We start from the raw sequence: 18,894 nt of genomic DNA on the forward strand, positions 1-18,894 counted from the left end.
TACAGCTAAGGAAACAGGCTCAGAGCCAGTGAGCGTGCTTGTAAAAATGCCTGCAAGCCCAGTGTTTGGGCGGCAGAGGCCGGTCTTCACGTTCTCCTGCTGGTTTCCCTCATTCGTACCTGTCTCTTTGATGAGTTCCAAGCATCCTTTGGGTGTGCACGGAATGAAGCAGTCGTTTAGATCACCTCTGGCAAGCTTCCCAGCACTGATGCTCGTCAACCTACAACAGTCGAATAAGGAGGAAGGCGCTTCTGTGCCCTCTAGAAACAGACGTGGTGTGTTTCCAGAACAGAAGCGCGCTCTAAATAAAGCCAATGGGTAGCACTCACCCGTCCACATCCTTCTCGGGTGCAATGGCATTGATGACTGCCTCAGTGTTAATGGAATTCTCTGAGTCTAAAGGCAGCTGCACTATGAATCCATGCACAGAGGCATCCTCATTCAGGGAGATGACACATTTTAACACCTAGAAGTAGTGCCACAGTTGATTTGGACTAATTAATCACAGACGTTGAAGAGGGGGGGGGGGAGTGAGGGCTGTAAAGAAATCTCTTCTGTCTGCAAAGAGTATTTTGGCCCCTAAAGTCCCACCAAAGCAAGCAGACAGGGGGACACCCCACCATGTGCGGCCGCATGCTCACCTCGGACTCTGTGGATGTTCTTGGTAATTTAATGTGAGTGGCTTTGATCCCAATCTGCAGAAATGAACACAAGAAACAGGGAAATGGCATGAGAGCCCAAGGCCTGGGCCCATGGGATGATTTGTATAAGCTCAGCTCAGGGAGTGGCACTATTAGAAGGTGTAGCCTTGATGGAGTAGGCACGTCACTATAGGTGTGGACTTTAAGCCCTCATCCTAGCTGCCTGGAAGTCAGTATTCTGCTATCAGCCTTCAGATGAAGATGTGGAACTCTCAGCTCCTCCTGCACCATGCCTACTGGGATGCTGCCATGTTCCCGCCTGATGATATAGGACTGAACCTCTGAACCTGTAAGCCAGCCCCAATGAAATGTCCTTATAAGAGTTGCCTTAGTCATGGTGCCTGTTCACAGCAGTAAAACCCTAAGACAGCCTGCCTTTCTAAGGGATGGTCGTTTCACCCTGTGTGTGGAGAAGAATCGGCCCGTTTGTCACTATCACATTCAACACCATCCCACAGCCTCTCACCTGGCTCTCAGTGAAGAAACCCACCAACGAGAACACACAGGGGAAACAGCTAGTCACCTGATTCTGCCTTGCCCAAGAGTTAAATTAGGGTCTGTTGGTGGCAGTTAGTTTTGTGGGGAGGGTCGCACAGGGCAAGGGGTTACCAACAGGACCTGGGGTGGCAGTGAGGAAGGAGGCCAGCATCGCTGTTCTTGGCTTTACCTCTTCAGCAGCCTTCAGCTTCATGTTTATGTAAAGATTGGAATCATCTCTGTTGCCAACCTGGAATAATAAATACATGCAAATCAGACAGTCAGGGGAAGGCAGAGTGTACAGAAAAACTTCTGCAATTTTCGTTTGGATAAAACGAAATGTTTGAGCCATGCTGCTCTTGATGAAGAGAACTTTTATGGGAGACAAAGGAGGCTGGGGAAGGGGAAGGCTGGGGTGAAGACAAGCGACTCTACTCTGCACCCCATAACTTCGTTCACAGGATCCAGTCGACAATGCCAAAAGAAAGATCACAGCTGGAAGCAACAGCAGGAACCTATAATCTCAAGCTTCTTGGAAGATGGAGGCAAAGAGTTGCTTAAGCCCACCAGATAACATCCAGCCTGAACAACAAGGACAACAACAGCCTTGTTACAACAACAAAAGGGACACGCAGGTGCCACTGCACAGTGCCTACACTGTACACAAGGCGAGAGTGCTAGAGGCTTCCAGGACTGTGGGATGGGTAATTGGTGAGTAACTGAAACTGAGAAATTGTCATCAGTCAGAAAGACACTAGAGAGGCAGAGGTTCCCAAAGGCTCCGAGCACCCAGGGACAACGGAAAATGCTCACGGTCAACTAGACCATGAAACCAGTGAGACCGGATCCTGAGCTAGCTTATATAAACAGACACCATGGGAAGGGCAAGCCGGCGCACACAGGACAGATGTCAGTGTGGGAGACTTTGTACCCTTTCAACCCTGACCCCATTACACCGTATACATTTTTCACCGCGACCATGCTTGCAATTCTTCATTGCATTAAGCTATCTGTAAGAATTTATTTCACAAATATCTCCCCATGTTCAGGTTAATATCTCTTTGGAGTAAGTTTTGCTTCTCTCCATTCTGTACAAGGCAAAGCATCCTAGCCTCAGGATAGGGCCCAGGGTGACAGAGGGTGGTCTTCATAACAGCATTTCCAGAACTTTCTGCATGCAGTCTGATGTTGTCCTGGGATCTCAGGAATATGGTGTGAATCCCAGCCCTGGATCTCCCATATTCATTTGGTTCTTAGCTTTGCTGACTTATTCAAACTTCAAAGGAACTAGGAGAGTCCTACAGAGGAGTGTGAATATTGGCGATTTAGCTTTGTTTTCGGTCCTGCCTCCCGCATGCTGTGCCTGCAGAACATCCCCAGCTCTAAGCCTCTCACAGAGGAGCCGGTTATACAATCAATGATAGACTAGATGAAAGAATGTTTAAAGAACATTAAATTCTTGACTGGCAGTCAAGTGGGTGGGTGGTAGACTGGTTCCCCAGAACACATCTTAATCCCAATAATTTATCAAGAATGTTACTTAAGCATTTCATCCTGAGTGGTAATCCCTTCCTGCAAAGGGGTGGTGCCTCAAACCATCAGAAAGACCTAACAAGACAAGAATAAGCCCAACGTGTAATCCTAGCACTTAGAAGGCTGAGGCAGGAAGGAGACTGATATGAGTTTGAGATCAACCTGGGTCTCATGTAGCCCAAAATGAGCTAGAATCTTCTATGATCCTCCTGCCTCTGCCTCTCACATGCTGGGATTATAAACCCAGGTTCAGGGCCTTTGCACTTTTTATAACAGTCAGACAGAGTGAATGTTAAAGTTTATTTATTCTTCTCTCTTCCACACAGGGTCTTGAGGTACAGTCCTGGCTGGTCAAGAACTTGCTAGGTAGACCAGGTTGGCCTTGAACTCACAAACATCTGCCTGCCACTGCCTCTACAGCACTTGAATCACAAGCATGCACCATCACACCACTGGGCACACAGTTGTAATCCCTGCATTTTTGAGGTGGGTGCAGATTTCAAGGCCAGTCTTGGCTGCCCAGCAAGTTCCATGTCAGCTTCTGCTCCATGAGACCTTGTCTCAAAAAGCCACCAGCCAACCAAGCAACAACAAAACCCAAAAAACCCACTAGCCATCACCTTCTTCCTCAGGAATATGACAGATAACACGGGTGTCACCGGAGGACTGGGGGCCCAGGCTCGGGAGGGCTCAGCTATCTATCTTAGGGGCAGGATGAGTGGATCCCCATCACCAGGCTGGCCATCTGGCCAAGGACACGAAGATCAAGGGCCTTGATGAGATCTCCTGTTCAGGACTGTATGATCACTGACATTTTCTCGAGAGTATCCCTAAAGGATGTTGTTCTAAAGATGGTGCAGATGGGGGCTGCAATGGTCAAGTTGGTCTTGGTGTTAGGTCCTTCAAGGAGGTAACCTGTGCCATCCGAGGGGCTATCATCTTAGTCACACTTTTCATCGTTGCTCTGCAGAGAGGTTACTGTAGGAACAAAGATTGGCAAGTCCCATTCCCACGCAAGGTGACAGCCATAGTGAACGTGCCTCATCCCTGTCCCCAGAGGCAAAAGCATGATCTCTGTTCCTGCGCCCAAGAAGCTTTGATAGCCAGTATTGATGACTACTACAAACCAGCCGGGGACTACTCTGCCACGCTGGACAACTTCGCCAAGGCCAGCTCTAAAGCCATTCCCAAGGCTTACAGCTACCCCCAACTTCTAGAAAGAGACTGTGTTTAACCAAGTCTCCTCCGGGAATTCACTGACCACCTTGTGTAAACTCACACCAGAGCCTCTATTTAGAGGACCCAGGCTTCTACTATGGCTACCACACATGTTTTTAAAGCAGAAATTGAAGTAAGTCTGAGAAGAAAGGAAAAAGTATAAAAGAAAAGAAGGAAGGGAGGGAGGGAGGGAGGGAGGGAAGGAGGGAAGACAGGAACGAAGGAAGGAAGGAAGGAAGGAAGGAAGGAAGGAAGGAAGGAAGGAAGGAAATCTAACAAGTATACACTTGGTCCAGATCGTGAATGTCCTGCAGTTTGGTTTTCCTGTCTGGACTTACTTTACAGCTGAGCACCACTGCCCTGGCTGCTGCACCACTGCCCTGGTTGCTGCACCGACATCTGCTGCTGCGCCAACATCTTTAAGAGCACACTAATGCAATGAGCTTGAGATCCTGCAGAATGCCGGACGGACCTGGCTAAACAGAACATTCTGGATGTGAATAGACTGTAGCCAGTAAGAGCCAGAATGACCTCTGGCTATCTATACGCAGCCATTTGTTATCAACCTTGTATCCGACTTCCTCATAACCTTTAAATAAACTCTAGAAACAAGCTTGAGACGTCTAGCCTCCATTAACCTTAAACTAAGGACGAAGACAGCGTCCACCTAGATTTGCCTGCTTTGGTGTAACACTTCAAGGTGGCCCTATCTATGTGTTTTGCAAACATGCTGACTGATAACTTTCTTTTTGATGACTATAAAAATTCATGTAACCTTTCCCCTGGTGGAAAGTCTTTCAAATCCTTTGAATTACTGTAGAGGCAGCTTTTATCTTATAGGGATAATTTAACAATTAGCACAATCACAAATATATACAGAACCTTTGAATCACAATAAACACTTATCTACTGTCATCTCATCAGTAAAAAGGGAGTGTAGTTATGATGAGATTCATATTTTAACAAGAGCTTCCTGCTGGAGAGAGAGCTCAGGGGTTAAGAGCACTGACTGCTCTTTTGAAGAATCTGGGTTTGATTTCCAGTACCCGTATGGTGGCTCACAACCATCTGTTCCAGGGGATTCAATGGTCTCTTCTGGCCTATGTGGGTACCAGGTACACAGTGCAGGCAGACATGCAGGCTTATTAATACACTTAAAAAGAATGGAAGTTTTTAGATTAGAAACAGAAAACTAGTGAACAGTCACAGGGTGACCCAGAGTGGGAGGAACAGGGACGTAAAACAGGGAATAGATTTGAGACCGAAGACAGATTCCACAGGACAACAGCCCCACGAGAATGAGAGTTTGTCTTGTGATAGAGACAGGTCTCTCACATGGGAACAGATTGGCCTTGAATTCCTAGTGCTCTGACCTCCACTGACGCAGTGCTGGGGTTACAGGCATGTACCACATAGGCTTTGAAGAGAGATAACCTTAGACCTCTGGCATTGGTATGTAGGAAGACATCAAAACCTCAGGGCAAAAAACACAGGAGGTCTGAGGGAAAACCGGGATGGTAACATTATATTGCCAAAGAACAAAACCAGAGCATCCACACAGAAATTGCAGAGATTACAGTAGATAGTTGCAAAATCAATACTTTTTTTTACAAGTATTGCTAGAAAAAGTTTGGTTAAAAGAAGAACTTAATCTGGATATTCCAGCACTAGGGAAGCAGGAACAGAAGGATCTGAAGTTCAAAGCCATCCTTGACTACTTACGGAATTAAGACCCAGCTGAGATGCTAAGAGCCTTTGAAGGAGGAGAAAGAGGAAGGAAGGAAACAGGAAGAATCCACAACAATCCAAAGAGCTGCTTTGCTTTCATTTCATAAAACAGAGGTGCTTGGTTTTTATTTTAGTCAGAAAAGGCTCAAGAAAGCTCAGCCACCATTTCAAAGTCACTTCCTCTGGAAGGAGGCAGGGAGCGCGGAACAACGAACAGACAGGGCACAACGGATACATCTGGGGAAACTGGCCTGCCGGGCAGTTTGGCTGCTTTTTCTCAAGTCAGATAAACAGCTCACTTTGCAATGCTGAGGATATAAAGCCACGCCTGGTGCATGCTGGGCAACTGTTCTACCACTGAGCTACGCCTCCAGCCAGAGTCACAATTCATGCCTGTGGCGTGCATTTCTTCCCACAAAAACAATTAAGAAAGAGTTAAGAAGTAACCAGTCCCCAAATGTACCAGGCATAGACCCTCCACACAAATCTTTGGTTCTTAGTTATCTGAGGTTAAAAAAGGAAAACACGGAGCACAAGAGGCAGAGCCACAACCTTCTGTATTTCTGCTCTGCCAAGGCCATGTGGAAGAGCGGCAGAGTGGGTCGGGGGAGGCGGAATTTTCTGAGATCTTTGATACATAAGGGACGGAGGTTTAGCAAAGGACTAAATGGCATATGTGCAGACACGCACAGACAGAATGTGGGACAAGGAAGATGGTGATTTTGAAGGAAGTTTCAAAGGAAAGCTATTTCTGCCACCCAAAGCACCCATTTGTACATCTGCACATCTGCACGTCTGCCTAAGCAACTATTTGCTTCTCTAGTGGATGAATCTTTAGATCAGGGAGAAAACTGGACAGAGGGTAACAGAGTCTGGCAATATTCCCTCAATGAAAAAAAGATACTGCACACCCATAACTGTAGCACTTAAGGCTGAGGCACAAGGTAAGCTTGGGATATACAAGGAGTGTCAGGGCGATGGTGGTTCCTGAGGCTGAATTCAGGGGATATATAGCGAGTGTCTACATGGTAATGGTGATGTTAGACTATGGTTGGACAGGCAGTTACTGCTTAGCAGAGAACCTTGCAGAAATGTTTTCTGTATAAAGGGTGTGGTTTTGTGGAAGGCTATGGTATATTGGTAAAGACTTTGATGATACAGTTATGAAGCAGTCATGTGTGTCGAATGCCCCTTTGTGAACCTCTTTATCAAGGTTTATCATAAGGAATATCACTTTAAATTCTGACAGCCTTTACGTAGTATGATGTCACTAGCCTTTTTTTTTAAATTGTGTTGGCTTTTGTACTAATGGTACAAAGTAACAGTGGGCTAGTCTGACAGTGGCATCAAGTCTGATGGTGGCGGCATAGACCAAGGATACCAACCCCACTATTCTCCATGTATCAACCTAGCCATGGTCCCTCAGGAAAAACAGAGGGCAGTTTCACTAAGGAATGCTCTTGGTAAGTGACACCAAGTACTGATGTTATTAAACTTCAACCTGGGAGTCTTTTCAAGATTTTTTTGTAAAGCATGAGGAAGTTCCCATAGCCCTCCTGTTGTCTGTGAAGGAAGTTCGGTGGCTATTAATAGGGAAGCATTTGTGTTATTGTGTCTTGCCAGATGAACCAGATGCACTCTTCCACAGAGAACCAACTTTTCTTGAAAGAGCCGACAGAGATTACTCAGGCTTCAGTATTTTGCAAATATTTTCTAAAAATGAACAACTGCTGTCCTGGTGCTACACACTGGCAATCCCAGGCCTCGGGAGTATAGCATGAGCAGGGTAGCGGCCACAGGTCCAAGGCCATGGACTGCGGCCACCAAATCTGTCTCAAAAACAAACAAAAACACTTAAAAAAAAAAAAAAAACCAAAACTGTTGACTCTTGGCTAGGTCTATGTCAACTTGACCCAAGCTAGAGTCATTTGGGAAGAGGGAGCCTTAATTGAGAAAACGGTCCCAGCAGACTGTTCTGTGGGCAAGCCTGTGGTGCATGTTCCTAATTAGTGATGGGTGTGGGGGGGGGCCCAGCTTATTGTTGATGATGCGACCCTATGGGCAGGTGGTTCCGGGGGGGAGGGGGGTGAAAGAGAGAGAGAGAGAGAGAGAGAGAGAGAGAGAGAGAGAGAGAGAGAGCCTCCTACCACCAGCCTACAGGTCCAGCCAGGTTTTCTTCAACCAGAACAGCACACAGCAGGGTCCAATGTGGAAACAGAAGGGACCTAGCTCTCCTGGTATACACAATAGTGCATAGTTTTCAAGATGGCTCAGTGGGAAAAAACACACTTGCTACCAAGACTGAAGATTGGCCTCCAAGGCCTGCACAGTCGAAGGAGAAATAACTCCTGGCCAGAAATGAATACTGGCCAGTCTTTGTGTCAACTTGACCCAAGCTAGAGTCACCTGAGGATGGAAACTTGGTTGAGAAAAAGCCTCCACAATATCAGGCTGTAGGAAGTCCGGAAGGCATTTCCCCCCTCTAGACGTAGCTTTTACTAAGTTTAACTTGCTTTTTTTTTTTTGTACAGGGTTTTGCTGTATAGACAGGACTGCTCTCATACTCACATAAGCCAGGTGCCGGCGGTCCTCCTGCCTCAGCATCCCAAGGGCTGGGCTTATACATATACACCATAATGCCCATCATTTCTTACTGTGTGCTACCCTGGGAGGGCCCAGCCTTTATTAGTGGAGCCATCCCTGGACTGGCGGTTCTGGGTTCTACAGAAAAGCAGGCTGAGTAAGCCATGAGGAGCAAGCCAGTAGGCAGCACCCATCCACGGCTTCTGCATCAGCTCCTTCTGCATCAGCTCCTTCTGCATCAGCTCCTTCTGCATCAGCTCCTTCTGCATCAGCTCCTGCTGCATCAGCTCCTTCTGCATCAGCTCCTTCTGCATCAGCTCCTTCTGCATCAGCTCCTTCTGCATCAGCTCCTTCTACATCAGCTCCTTCTGCATCAGCTCCTTCTGCATCAGCTCCTTCTGCATCAGCTCCTTCTACATCAGCTCCTTCTGCATCAGCTCCTTCTGCATCAGCTCCTGCTGCATCAGCTCCTGCCTCCGGTTTTTATGCCCCGTGTGCTCCTTCCCTGACTTCTCCTAACAGACCATGATTCAAGATATACAAAGCACACGAGCCCTTCCTTTCATAGTGTTCCGTCACAGCAATGAATGACAAAGACAGCTCCTGAGAGTAACCTTTGACCTCCACAGGAGTGCCACGGCACACATGCACACACACCAAATAAATGAATGTGTAAGTTTTTTTTTTTAAGTTTTCAACAGGTAATGCATGTCTTCTCATCAAATATTACTATCAAACAGTTGTAAAGTGCACACCTATAATCTCAGTACTCTGAGTTCAGTGCCGGCCTGGGGCACAGAGCAGGGCCTGTCTCAGACGTAGCTCTCTCTCCATAACATTTATGTTAACGTATCAACAGTTTCCATTGGCATTTTGAAATAAATTATATTTAATCTGGGTCTTGGCTCGGCAGTTCAGGAGCAGAGCATTGTTCACAGCACCCGCGCTGGGGAGCTCACACCATCACTGCCTCCAGCTCCAGGGAGTCTGGGACTCAATGATCCGCCTGCATTCACGTGTGCACATACCTACACAAGGGCAACCACTTATATAGGTACTTAAAAATAATCTATAAATAATGTCTAATTAAAAATAAAAATATTTTAGGGCAGGGCATGGTGGTATGCAGGAGGTAGATAGAGCTCTCAGAGTTAGAAGCCTGGTCAACATAGGGAATTTCAGGCCAGCCAGTATTGTCAAAAAATTTCTCACCCTGACCTGGGGTTTCTATCACACACACAGCCTTTATATTTGCAATAAGCCTTAAACATCACAAAAGCTGAGTAGATACTACCCTCTATGTTGTTAAAATCTACTTCCTATCAATAACCCTGAGTTATTACTGTTTCAAGCCAGGGCTGCACAGTGAGACCCAGCTTTGAACAAGAGTAAATGTATTGAAAATAAGTAAATAAATAAATGCAAATTTTATTCCCAATACAGTAGCAATTATTAGCTATGACCTGTTTAAATTTTAAGACTACAAAAGGTTCTAAGAAGACCTCGCAGGCAAGGCTAAGAATGCAGCTCGGTGGGGCGAGGGCTCACCCAGAATGCAGAAAGCCCCGACTTCCATCCCCAGCACCACACAAAACCAGGTAAAGTGGCACATGCTTGTAATCCCGGAAGTCAGGAGGCAGAGGCGGAAGATCAGAGTTCAAGTCATCCTTATCCACATAGCCTGTATCAATATATCACTGGCATATATGAGGCCCTACCTTAAACAACACAAAAAGGAAGAAAGTACACACACTGGCATAGAGCAAGATAAGCCAGCACCCGGAAGCTGGGTCCCGGAAGTGACGCTAAGTCCCGGAAGGAGCGGAGAGTGAGAAGCCAGGGTTGTGTCTGAGGTTTCACAAGGAGGGAGGCAGAGGTCTGCAGTGCGGCAGCCTCCACTGCTGTGGAGAGGCTGGGTAAGAACGGAGTTAAAGGGAGTAAGATGCTCTAATACCTGCAGGATCGCCAGGCCAGGGGTGAAGCCAGGTACCTGCTCCTGCATCTGAGTAACCTGGTTCTTCAGCCGCTCCCTTATGTGCCTAGAGGGAAAGAAAAGGCAGAGTTACCACTTACTTCATGGTAAGGATACATGAGGCAGATCACTGGATACAACTCTTGGAAATTAAAATCACCTTCGCCAATGGACATGATCAGGTATGCATCTCACGGCCTTCCCATTGATTTCCCGGGCTTCAGTTTACCTTAGATTGTTCTCTAACTTCTAATGATGACAACTGAACCAGAAGCAAGTGCAGGGACTGATGTTCCAAATACCTCAATTGGGGACGTAGCTCAACAATTAAAGATTTGCCGGGCTGGAGAGATGGCTCAGCGGTGAAGAGCACTGACTTCTCTTCCAGAGGTCCTGAGTTCAATTCCCAGCAACCATGTGGTGGCTCACAACCATCTGTAATGGGATCTGATGCCCTCTTCTAGGGTGTCTGAAGAGAGCAATGGTGTACTCATATACATAAAATGAATAAATTAAAAAAAAAAAAAGAAAGAATTGTCATTGCAGAAGACCCGGCCTAGACACCATCCTGGTCTTAAGGGCCAAGCAGGGTGGCTCAGCTACTCAGGAGGATCAAAAATTCAAGGCCTGCTTGGGCTACAAGTGAGTTCAAGGTCAGCCTGGGCAACTTAAAGCCTGTCTTAAAGTAAAAAATAAAATATGGGTGTATGGGGGAAACTCCCGTAATCCCAGTATTCAACGAGACTGAAGGAAATTACTGGGTTTTTGAGGCCAGCTTGAGCTACATAGAAGTATCAGGCAAGCCATATACAGCAAATAAAAAAATTCACTGTTTTACTCCAAATTTTATTCTAGTTAGTGACCTTATTTTTTTCAAAGCATTACTCAATACAAGAATAAAGTTAAAAAAAAGAACAGGCCACAGGGTTGGAGTTTCTTCTGTTGTTGCTGCTGCTTTTCAACCAGGATTTGACCTGGACCAAGGAGGCAGCTCTGCTGTGAAACATGATCAGCCCGCCGGGCAGCTTCCGCATCCCCGCAGTCCAGCCCTTGCTGCTCCCATCAAGACAATGAGCTGTGGTGGGAGGACGGAGGTGCGGGCAAGCTCTGAGCTCCGAGTTCCCAGGCTTGCCTCTTCTTCCCTCTAGCCTGTCAATCAAAGCACTTGGCGGCTGAGGTCAGACAACAGGCGCACAGAGTGCCCAGCACTCACTGGGCAAGCTGGGCATGGTGCGCAAGCCTGTCATGCCAGGAGCTGGGAGGTAGGGGCATGAGGGTCGGGAGTGGGAGGGTACTGTCAGCTACATGGTGAGTTTGAGTCCAGCCTGAGAACGTGTCTCAGAAACAAAGATGAGATAGGAAGGCATGCAGGAGACCAAAGTTTTCACCTCATCCCAACCTAAGCAAAATCTATAGTGTGTAATTACTAGAAAGACACAAAGACTGGCTCGAGGAGGATGACGAGGAGGAGGAGGAGGAGGAGGAGGAGGAGGAGGAGGAGGAGGAGGAGGAGGGGAGAAGGAGGAGGAGGAGGAGGAGAGACACCAGTAGAACAGGTGGGCACTTCTGAGATTGCCCCCTTGTCTAGTAGGAAGGCAGGAAGCATTCTGTATACCACCCACAAATGAAACACAAGTTCACAACAGGTCAGTGGCCTTGGAAATGGAGCAGGGTGCTACAAGCTGAGGCACTAGAAAGAAACCACCATTACTGCAAAGGCCCGCAGGAAGCGCATAGATGTCACAGATGTTCCAGCTATGTGGACTCTGAGCTTTGGGGATTGTGGAGGTGACAGAAAACCATCAGCTGGGAGCATGCCGAGGCCCAGAGCAGATTCCATGCCAGTGCAAGCAAGTGGGCATTTGAGACCTACAGCTGGGAATCTAGGGAGAAATAAAACCACCCAGCAGGTGGGAAGGCCGCAGGAAGCGGGGTGTGGGGGGGTGTGGGAGGGGGGTGGGGGTGGGGGGCATAGATGGCAAGCAGCGAGGGCCACAGATGGTGAACTGGAAGACACCGGTTGGACTCAGTAGGCTAAGACTATAGAACCCAATTGTTCTGAGTGAGTTCCAGGACAGCCAGGGCTATCAGAGAAACCCTATCTCAAAAAAACCAAATACAAAAAACCAAAAAAAAAGAAAAAAAAAGAAAGAACCTAAGCTTCAAGTATCCTTGAGGGGAAAAGAGGTGTTGGAAATCATTTACACTGACTGTCCTAAAATTTTCCTAACAGGCAGCTCTCTCTTCTGTGAATAAGCATGTTTTCATACACACAGGTATGTGAATGTGCATGGATGTTGGAGGACAACCTTGGGTGTTACTTTAAGACTACTCACTCAGACTGGCTAACGAAGCACAGAAATCTGGGCCTTTCTTTCTTTCTATCTATCTATCTATCTATCTATCTATCTATCTATCATCCCTCCCAACACTTGGGAAGCAGAAGCAGGCAGATACTTAAGAGTTTAAGGCAAGCCTGGTCTACATGAGGTCCCGGCTAGCCAGGGTTACATAGTGAGACACTGTCTCAAAGACAAATAGATAAAATTACTGTGTGTGTAGGCCATAGTATGTATGTGGTCAGAGGACAACCTGAGGGACTCAATTTTCCCCTCCCACGGTGAAGGTCTTGAACTCCAGCTGTCAGGCTCCGCAGCAAGGCCCCCCAGGCCTCTCCACTGCCCCTGGACTAGAGCTTCCATGTAAGGACTTCAGAGCCAAGGGAGGCCAGAAGAAGCAACTAGAAATACTCATGGTCCTCCAAATATAAATACTCACGCCAGATTCATGGCATCCTTCACCAACCACCTACAATCTAGGGTAGACGTTTGTCAGTCTCTATGTAAGAACAATCAGTATTGAAGTGTGCACAGAAACTGAAAAGCCAGAAAAGCCAGCGTAGCGCTCAAGTCTCTGGATCTGATTGACTGGCACCAGTAGAATAACCACAGCCAAGTGATATGATGCAAGACGTGAAAACACAGGCACGGATGCAGTTTTAAGATGATACTGCCATCTAGCGGGTAGAAGTCAGAAGTGCAAGAAACAGATCAGACTGTGGATGGGGTGGACTCAGGAGGCAGAGGCAAGTGTGTCTCTATGAGTTCGAGGCCAGCCTGATCTACACAGCAAGTTCTAAAATAGATAGAACTACATAATGGATAGGCCCTGTCTCAAAACAAACAAACAAACAAACAAACAAACAAACAGTAGTCTATAAGGCTGAAGAGATGGCTCAGTGGTTTAAGGGACATCTGACAACCCCCATAACCTGAGTTTAATTCCTGGGACCTGTGCATAGAAGGCGAGAGCTGACTCCCTACCAGTTGTCTTCTGACCTCCAAGGCTGTGCCAGGACAACCCCAAGCTCCTCCCTTCTGCCCTCCGCCAAAGAAAAATAAGCAATGGCAGACCATCAACCCTCCACACACACAAAATTAAATGGAATAAAACAATTAATTTTTAAAGATCTATTTAATTTTTTATGTGCATGAGTGTTGTTGTGCGTAAATGCAGGAATGTGTGCCATGTGTGTGTCTGGACCTGCAGAGGACAGAAGAGGGTCATATCCTTGGAACTGGAGTTACAGATGGGTAAGTTGTAAGCTACCATGTGCTAGGAACCTAAGCTGGGTCCTCTGGAAGAGCAAGTGGGGTTCTTAACCCAATAAAAACATCTTAATAGGGGCTGGAGAGATGGCTCAGAGGTTAAGAGCGCTGACTGCTCTTCCCAAGGTCCTGAGTTCAAATCCCAGCAACCACATGGTGGCTCACAACCATCCATAAAGATATCTGACACCCTCTTCTGGTGTGTCTGAAGACAGCTACAGCACACTTACATATAATAAACAAATCTTTTTAAAAAATCTTAATAAATTAAAAAAAAAGGTTAAATAGCAAGTTATAAAGCAGCAGTGGTGGCTTATGCCTGCAATCCTAACACTCAGAAGCAGAGGGAGGAGAGCCATTATACTGATGGGTCTGCTATATATTAGGATAGCCTGGGCTACTGAATGAGAGCCGAATCCCAGGCTAGAAAGATAGCCCCGTGGAAGAGCTTGCTGCCAAGACTGACAACCTCAATTCAACCCTGGTGTGGCGGCTTGAATAGGTATGGCCCCAGAGTCATGCGTTTGGATGCTTGCCGCACTATTAGGAGGTGTGGCCTTGCTGGAGGAAGTGTGTCACCATGGGGGCGGGCTTTGGGGTCACCTATGCTCAGGCTCTGCCCAGTGTGGAAATGCAGTCTCCTCCTGGCTGCCTTCAGATCAAGATGTAGAACTCTCTGCTCCTCCAGCACCACGTCTGCCTGCAGGCTGCCACGCTTGTCTCAGACTCACATAGATCCTCCTGCCTCTGCTTCCCGAGTGAGTGCCAGGATCGAAGGTGTGAGCCACTACTACCTGACGAGAATCGCTTTTAAGTTTAAACTTAAAAACAAAATTGAATATAGACACACATGGATGTACATATACATGAGACAGACAAACACACTCAAAAATAAAATCAATCTCAGTGCTAGGTGGCAGTGGCACACACCTTTGATCGCAGCACTCAGGAGGCAGAGGCAGGCGGATCTCTTGTGAGTTCAAGGCCTGCCTGGTCTACAGTGAGTTCCAGGACAGCCAGGACTACACAGAGAAACCTTGTCTCAAGTAATCAAGAAATAAAATGTTTTCCTTTCTAAGAACTGCCTTGGTTATGGTGTCTCTTACTGAGTTTTAGTCTGTTGCTATGCATTGTAATACTTAATCCTATACCCATAGGTCTAGTTGTGTGGTGCAAACCTTGTTCCTTAATTTAAAACTATGGGCTAAATAAAAATATTACAGCCAATTACTGGAGGGAAGAGAGGCAGGCGGGTTTTGAATTACCTGATGGGGGGCAGCAGAAAGAAAGGGAAAGAAGAAAGAACAGGAAGAGGAGGAAGCCACCCGTGAGAGAGGAACCAGGAGAAACAGCAAGTATTTGGGACATACCAGTAGCTGGGGAAGCAGACGGGCCAGGAGCTAGAAAAGTAGATTAGGGATGACCGCCCAGTAATAAAATAACCACAGTCTGGGTCTCATTTATTTGTAAGTTAGACAGGGACAAGTTTAAATTGGTTCAACTACAGTCTCTTTCATTACTACAATAATGAAAACTTAACTAAGACATCTGGAATCCACACAGTGGAAGCACTGTAAAACCCTACTTCCAGACAGACAGACAGACAGACGATCCTGTCTCCTTGCCTGCCACCCTATCAAGGAAGGAGCGGATCACCGTCTACGCAGATCCAACATTAGGCATTCAGACCACAGGGCTGGGACTGTAGCTCACTGGCCAGGCTCCTGCTGGGCACACACAGCCCCAGTTTCAATGCCAGTACTGCAAGAATACAGAACAGAAATCACTAAACTCTATGTCATCTTTCAAAGAGTTAGGCATCCAGATTTTTAAATATAATTACAGACACGAATGTGTTGCAATGTAATCTAATTTTTAAAAATAATTCTGCAAGTCAAACAAAACATTTGGCTTATAAGCCGCTGGGTTTTGTTACAAGACAGAGTTAGGAGACAAGATGGGCTGGCTCTGCATGCAAAGAACCAAGAAGCTGTGACCAGTTCTATGCCAGCAGGGGAAAATTGTGCCAGCGAGTCTGCCAGCATAGGGCGCACACCAGATTTAGTCTCCATATCTATCATTTTCTAACCATATATCTGGCTATCAGAGCTGGTTTATGGTGACATGGAATAGATACAAGTCCCTTGTAAATCTGGACATCGCCACCAGTAAGACACAGAGGTCTAAAATATATGTGCTTGAAGAAGAGAGGGCAGGAGCAGGTTCACAAAAACAAACAAACAAACAAAAGGGGAAGCCAAACAGATCACGCAAAACAGAATAAATCCTTGGAAGAACTGTGCTTTCATCTAAGAACCAAGGTGATTCTGACACTGGCAGACTCTCTCCGGTGTAGGGCTGGGCACCCTTACAGTCACCCTGATGCCTGGGGCAAATTCCACCTCCAAAGTCAGTTCTGCCACTCACTCGAGGGCCACCCAGCTTGCCCCGGGGCCATCCCTGCTGACCCGACCCCAGGCAGGTATTTAACCAGTGAGGTCTAAGGTCCAAAGCACAGACCATTCATTCTTGGTTCAGAGCGTCCTTTCCCATATCACTGACAGGCTCACAGCTCACGTCCAAGCCCACAGGACACTTTGACAAAGAATATGACCCTCCTTCTCATTAGCACTGAGCCCACCCACAGAAAACCCAGCTCTCCCCAGTACCTTCTGTTACTGAACATCTAATTTATCAAGTATAGGCACATGTACCCATCGGTCAGCAAACCTGACAAGGGAAGAGATTTGGGCTTTTATTCAGTTAGAAATTTGGGGCTTTGAAGATGTCCTAGCACAGAAAAAGTACACAAGTAAGAGAATAAATACGCAAAGGACACATAGCTGTCTCCCCAGGCCCTCCACACACACAGAGACACAGACACACGCCAAGTACTAGAATGGCTTATATATATAGTAAGAACTTCCCCTCAAAAAAAGAAAAACGAAAAAGTTAAGGCTTGTGGCAGAGGGCTGTAATTGTTTGAGATTTGCCTGACCCACAGAACAAGTTCAAACCTAGCCTGTGCAATTTAATAAGAACCATCTCAAAAAGTAGGCGAGCCGGATGCAGTGGCACCCACTTTCAGGCCCAACACTCAGGAGGCAGAGGCTGGCAGATCTCTGTGACCTACAGCATGGTCTCCAGGGCTGGATCCAGGACAGTCAGGGCTACACAGAGAAACTACATTTTGAAACCCCCCACTCCCACCCCCAAAAGAGCCTGGAACCTCCCCATCAGGGGAGAACAGAGTCCTCTGGTCTCCTCCATATATGCACTGTGGCACAGTGCATCAGCACCTACTACACACAATGATAAATTTGAAAAGAAAATGAAAACTCTTAGGCTTAGCTGATATCATTCAAAAGTAAAGCCTTACAAGGTCTTAGGTTTGAATCAATCCCAGCACCCACCAAACAAATAAAAAAATTTACAACCATGTAGTAGCACATGACTGTAATCCCAGCATTCCAGAGATGGGAGGCAGCAGGGCCAGGAGTCCACAAAAATATCATACACTACATAGGTAAGTTCAAGGCCAGCTTGGCCATATGAAGATCCTGTCTCAAAAAGAAAGGAGAAAAGAGTTGTTTGTAAGCACGACAGAACTTGGGTCTCTGCAGGAGCAGTAAATGTTCTCAACTGCCGAGCTGTCTCAACTGAACAGGACAGGTAAGAACTGGCCACTCTTCAATGGAACAGTGTAAAAAGTTAGCTTGTTAAATTATGACCTTGCGTGTTCCAGTTCCTACAATTAATTAATTCTAAGACACATTTGTAGTTTGAATTTGGTTTCTTAAAAAACCCAGTTACGTTATGGGACTGCTTTTGTTTTAATCCCAGGGATAGGATATGGGGCTGCTTCAGATTGTCCGCAACGGCTATGATTTGTCTCTGGCAGGAGTGTGATTTTGCCAGCTGAAGATAGGTTACTTTTGGAATTCTGGGGACCCTTGAGAGGGGATGAAAGTGCCAGAACCCCGAGAGGAGGCGGCTGCTGCGGTTGGCTGAGTGGGTGTGAGCAAAGAGACAAGAAGAAATCGGAAGTACCCTCAAGTAGAAGATCAGTGTTGCCCCAAAGAGCAAGTGCCCTTCGTCACCAGGAAGTACACCAACAAGGTCTGTGCCCCTTGCCCCTCTAACCTTTCTCTCCTACCTAATGTTGAGGGGTTGGAAGGGATTGGAGTGGACAGGGTGGTAGGTAAAAGCACCCAAAGTAGCCAAAACCTACAGTTACACACAACAGAAATATGCACATTAGAGTATTCCACCAGAAGACACACAAAAATACTTGAAACGGCCAAGCATGGTGGCACACATCCCCACCCTTGGGGTGCAGAGGCTGCCAGATGTCTGTGAGTTTGAAACCAGCTGGGTTTACTGGGATGGTGTATATATGCTTGACCCAGGGAGTGGCACTATTAGGAGGTGTGGCCTTGTTGGAGTAGGTGTATCACTGTGGGCATGGGCTATAAGACCCGTGTCCTAGCTGCCTGGGAGCCAGTCTTCTCCTAGCAGCCTTCAGATGAAGAACTCTCAGCTCCTCCTGCACCATGCCTGCCTGGACTCTGCCATGTTCCCACCTTGATAATGGGCTGACCCCCAGAACCTGTAAGCGAGCCCCAATTAAGTGTAGTCCTTGTAAGAGTTGTCTTGGTCATGTGAACACACAGCAGTAAAACCCTAAGATAGAAGTTGGTGCCAGGCGTGGGGCATTGCTGTGATAGGACTGATCATGCTTTTGCGAGTGTGGATTTGGGGACTTTGGATTTGGAAGGCAGTGAAATGCTTCAAGTGGGGCTTAAAGGGCCAGCCTAGTAGGAAAGGAAAGACTTTGTTGCTAATGGTGATCTGAACGGTGGAAGCCTGGCTCTAGAGGTCTCAGAAGAGAAGAATGTTAATATGTGGCTGAGAGACTGTTCTTAGGATATTTTTGGTGAGGAATTTGGTTGCTTTTTGGCCTTATAAGAATCTGTCTGGCCAGGCGGTAGTGGCACACGCCTGTAATCCCAGCACCCTGGGAGGCAGAGGCAGGCGGATTTCTTTTTTTTTGTTGTTGTTGTTTTTGTTTTTT

At 46.8% G+C, this 18,894-nt stretch overlaps 1 protein-coding gene across 2 annotated transcripts in view; it reads right to left on the bottom strand.

The window, feature by feature from the left end:
* Mthfd1 (methylenetetrahydrofolate dehydrogenase, cyclohydrolase and formyltetrahydrofolate synthetase 1) overlaps nt 1-18,894 on the bottom strand; it is a 65,439-nt gene that overhangs the window by 39,294 nt on the left and 7,251 nt on the right. For both annotated transcript variants that reach the window (XM_052185633.1, XM_052185634.1), the window contains exons 2-6: nt 10,195-10,279; nt 1,369-1,428; nt 642-695; nt 330-466; nt 120-220 (exon numbers count right to left, since the gene is read on the bottom strand). In XM_052185633.1, coding sequence (XP_052041593.1) covers nt 120-220; nt 330-466; nt 642-695; nt 1,369-1,428; nt 10,195-10,279 — 437 coding nt within the window. The remainder of the gene's footprint in view (nt 1-119; nt 221-329; nt 467-641; nt 696-1,368; nt 1,429-10,194; nt 10,280-18,894) is intronic.

The sequence above is a fragment of the Apodemus sylvaticus genome, chromosome 6, assembly GCF_947179515.1.
Source record: "Apodemus sylvaticus chromosome 6, mApoSyl1.1, whole genome shotgun sequence".
Classification (NCBI taxonomy): Eukaryota; Metazoa; Chordata; class Mammalia; order Rodentia; family Muridae; genus Apodemus; species Apodemus sylvaticus.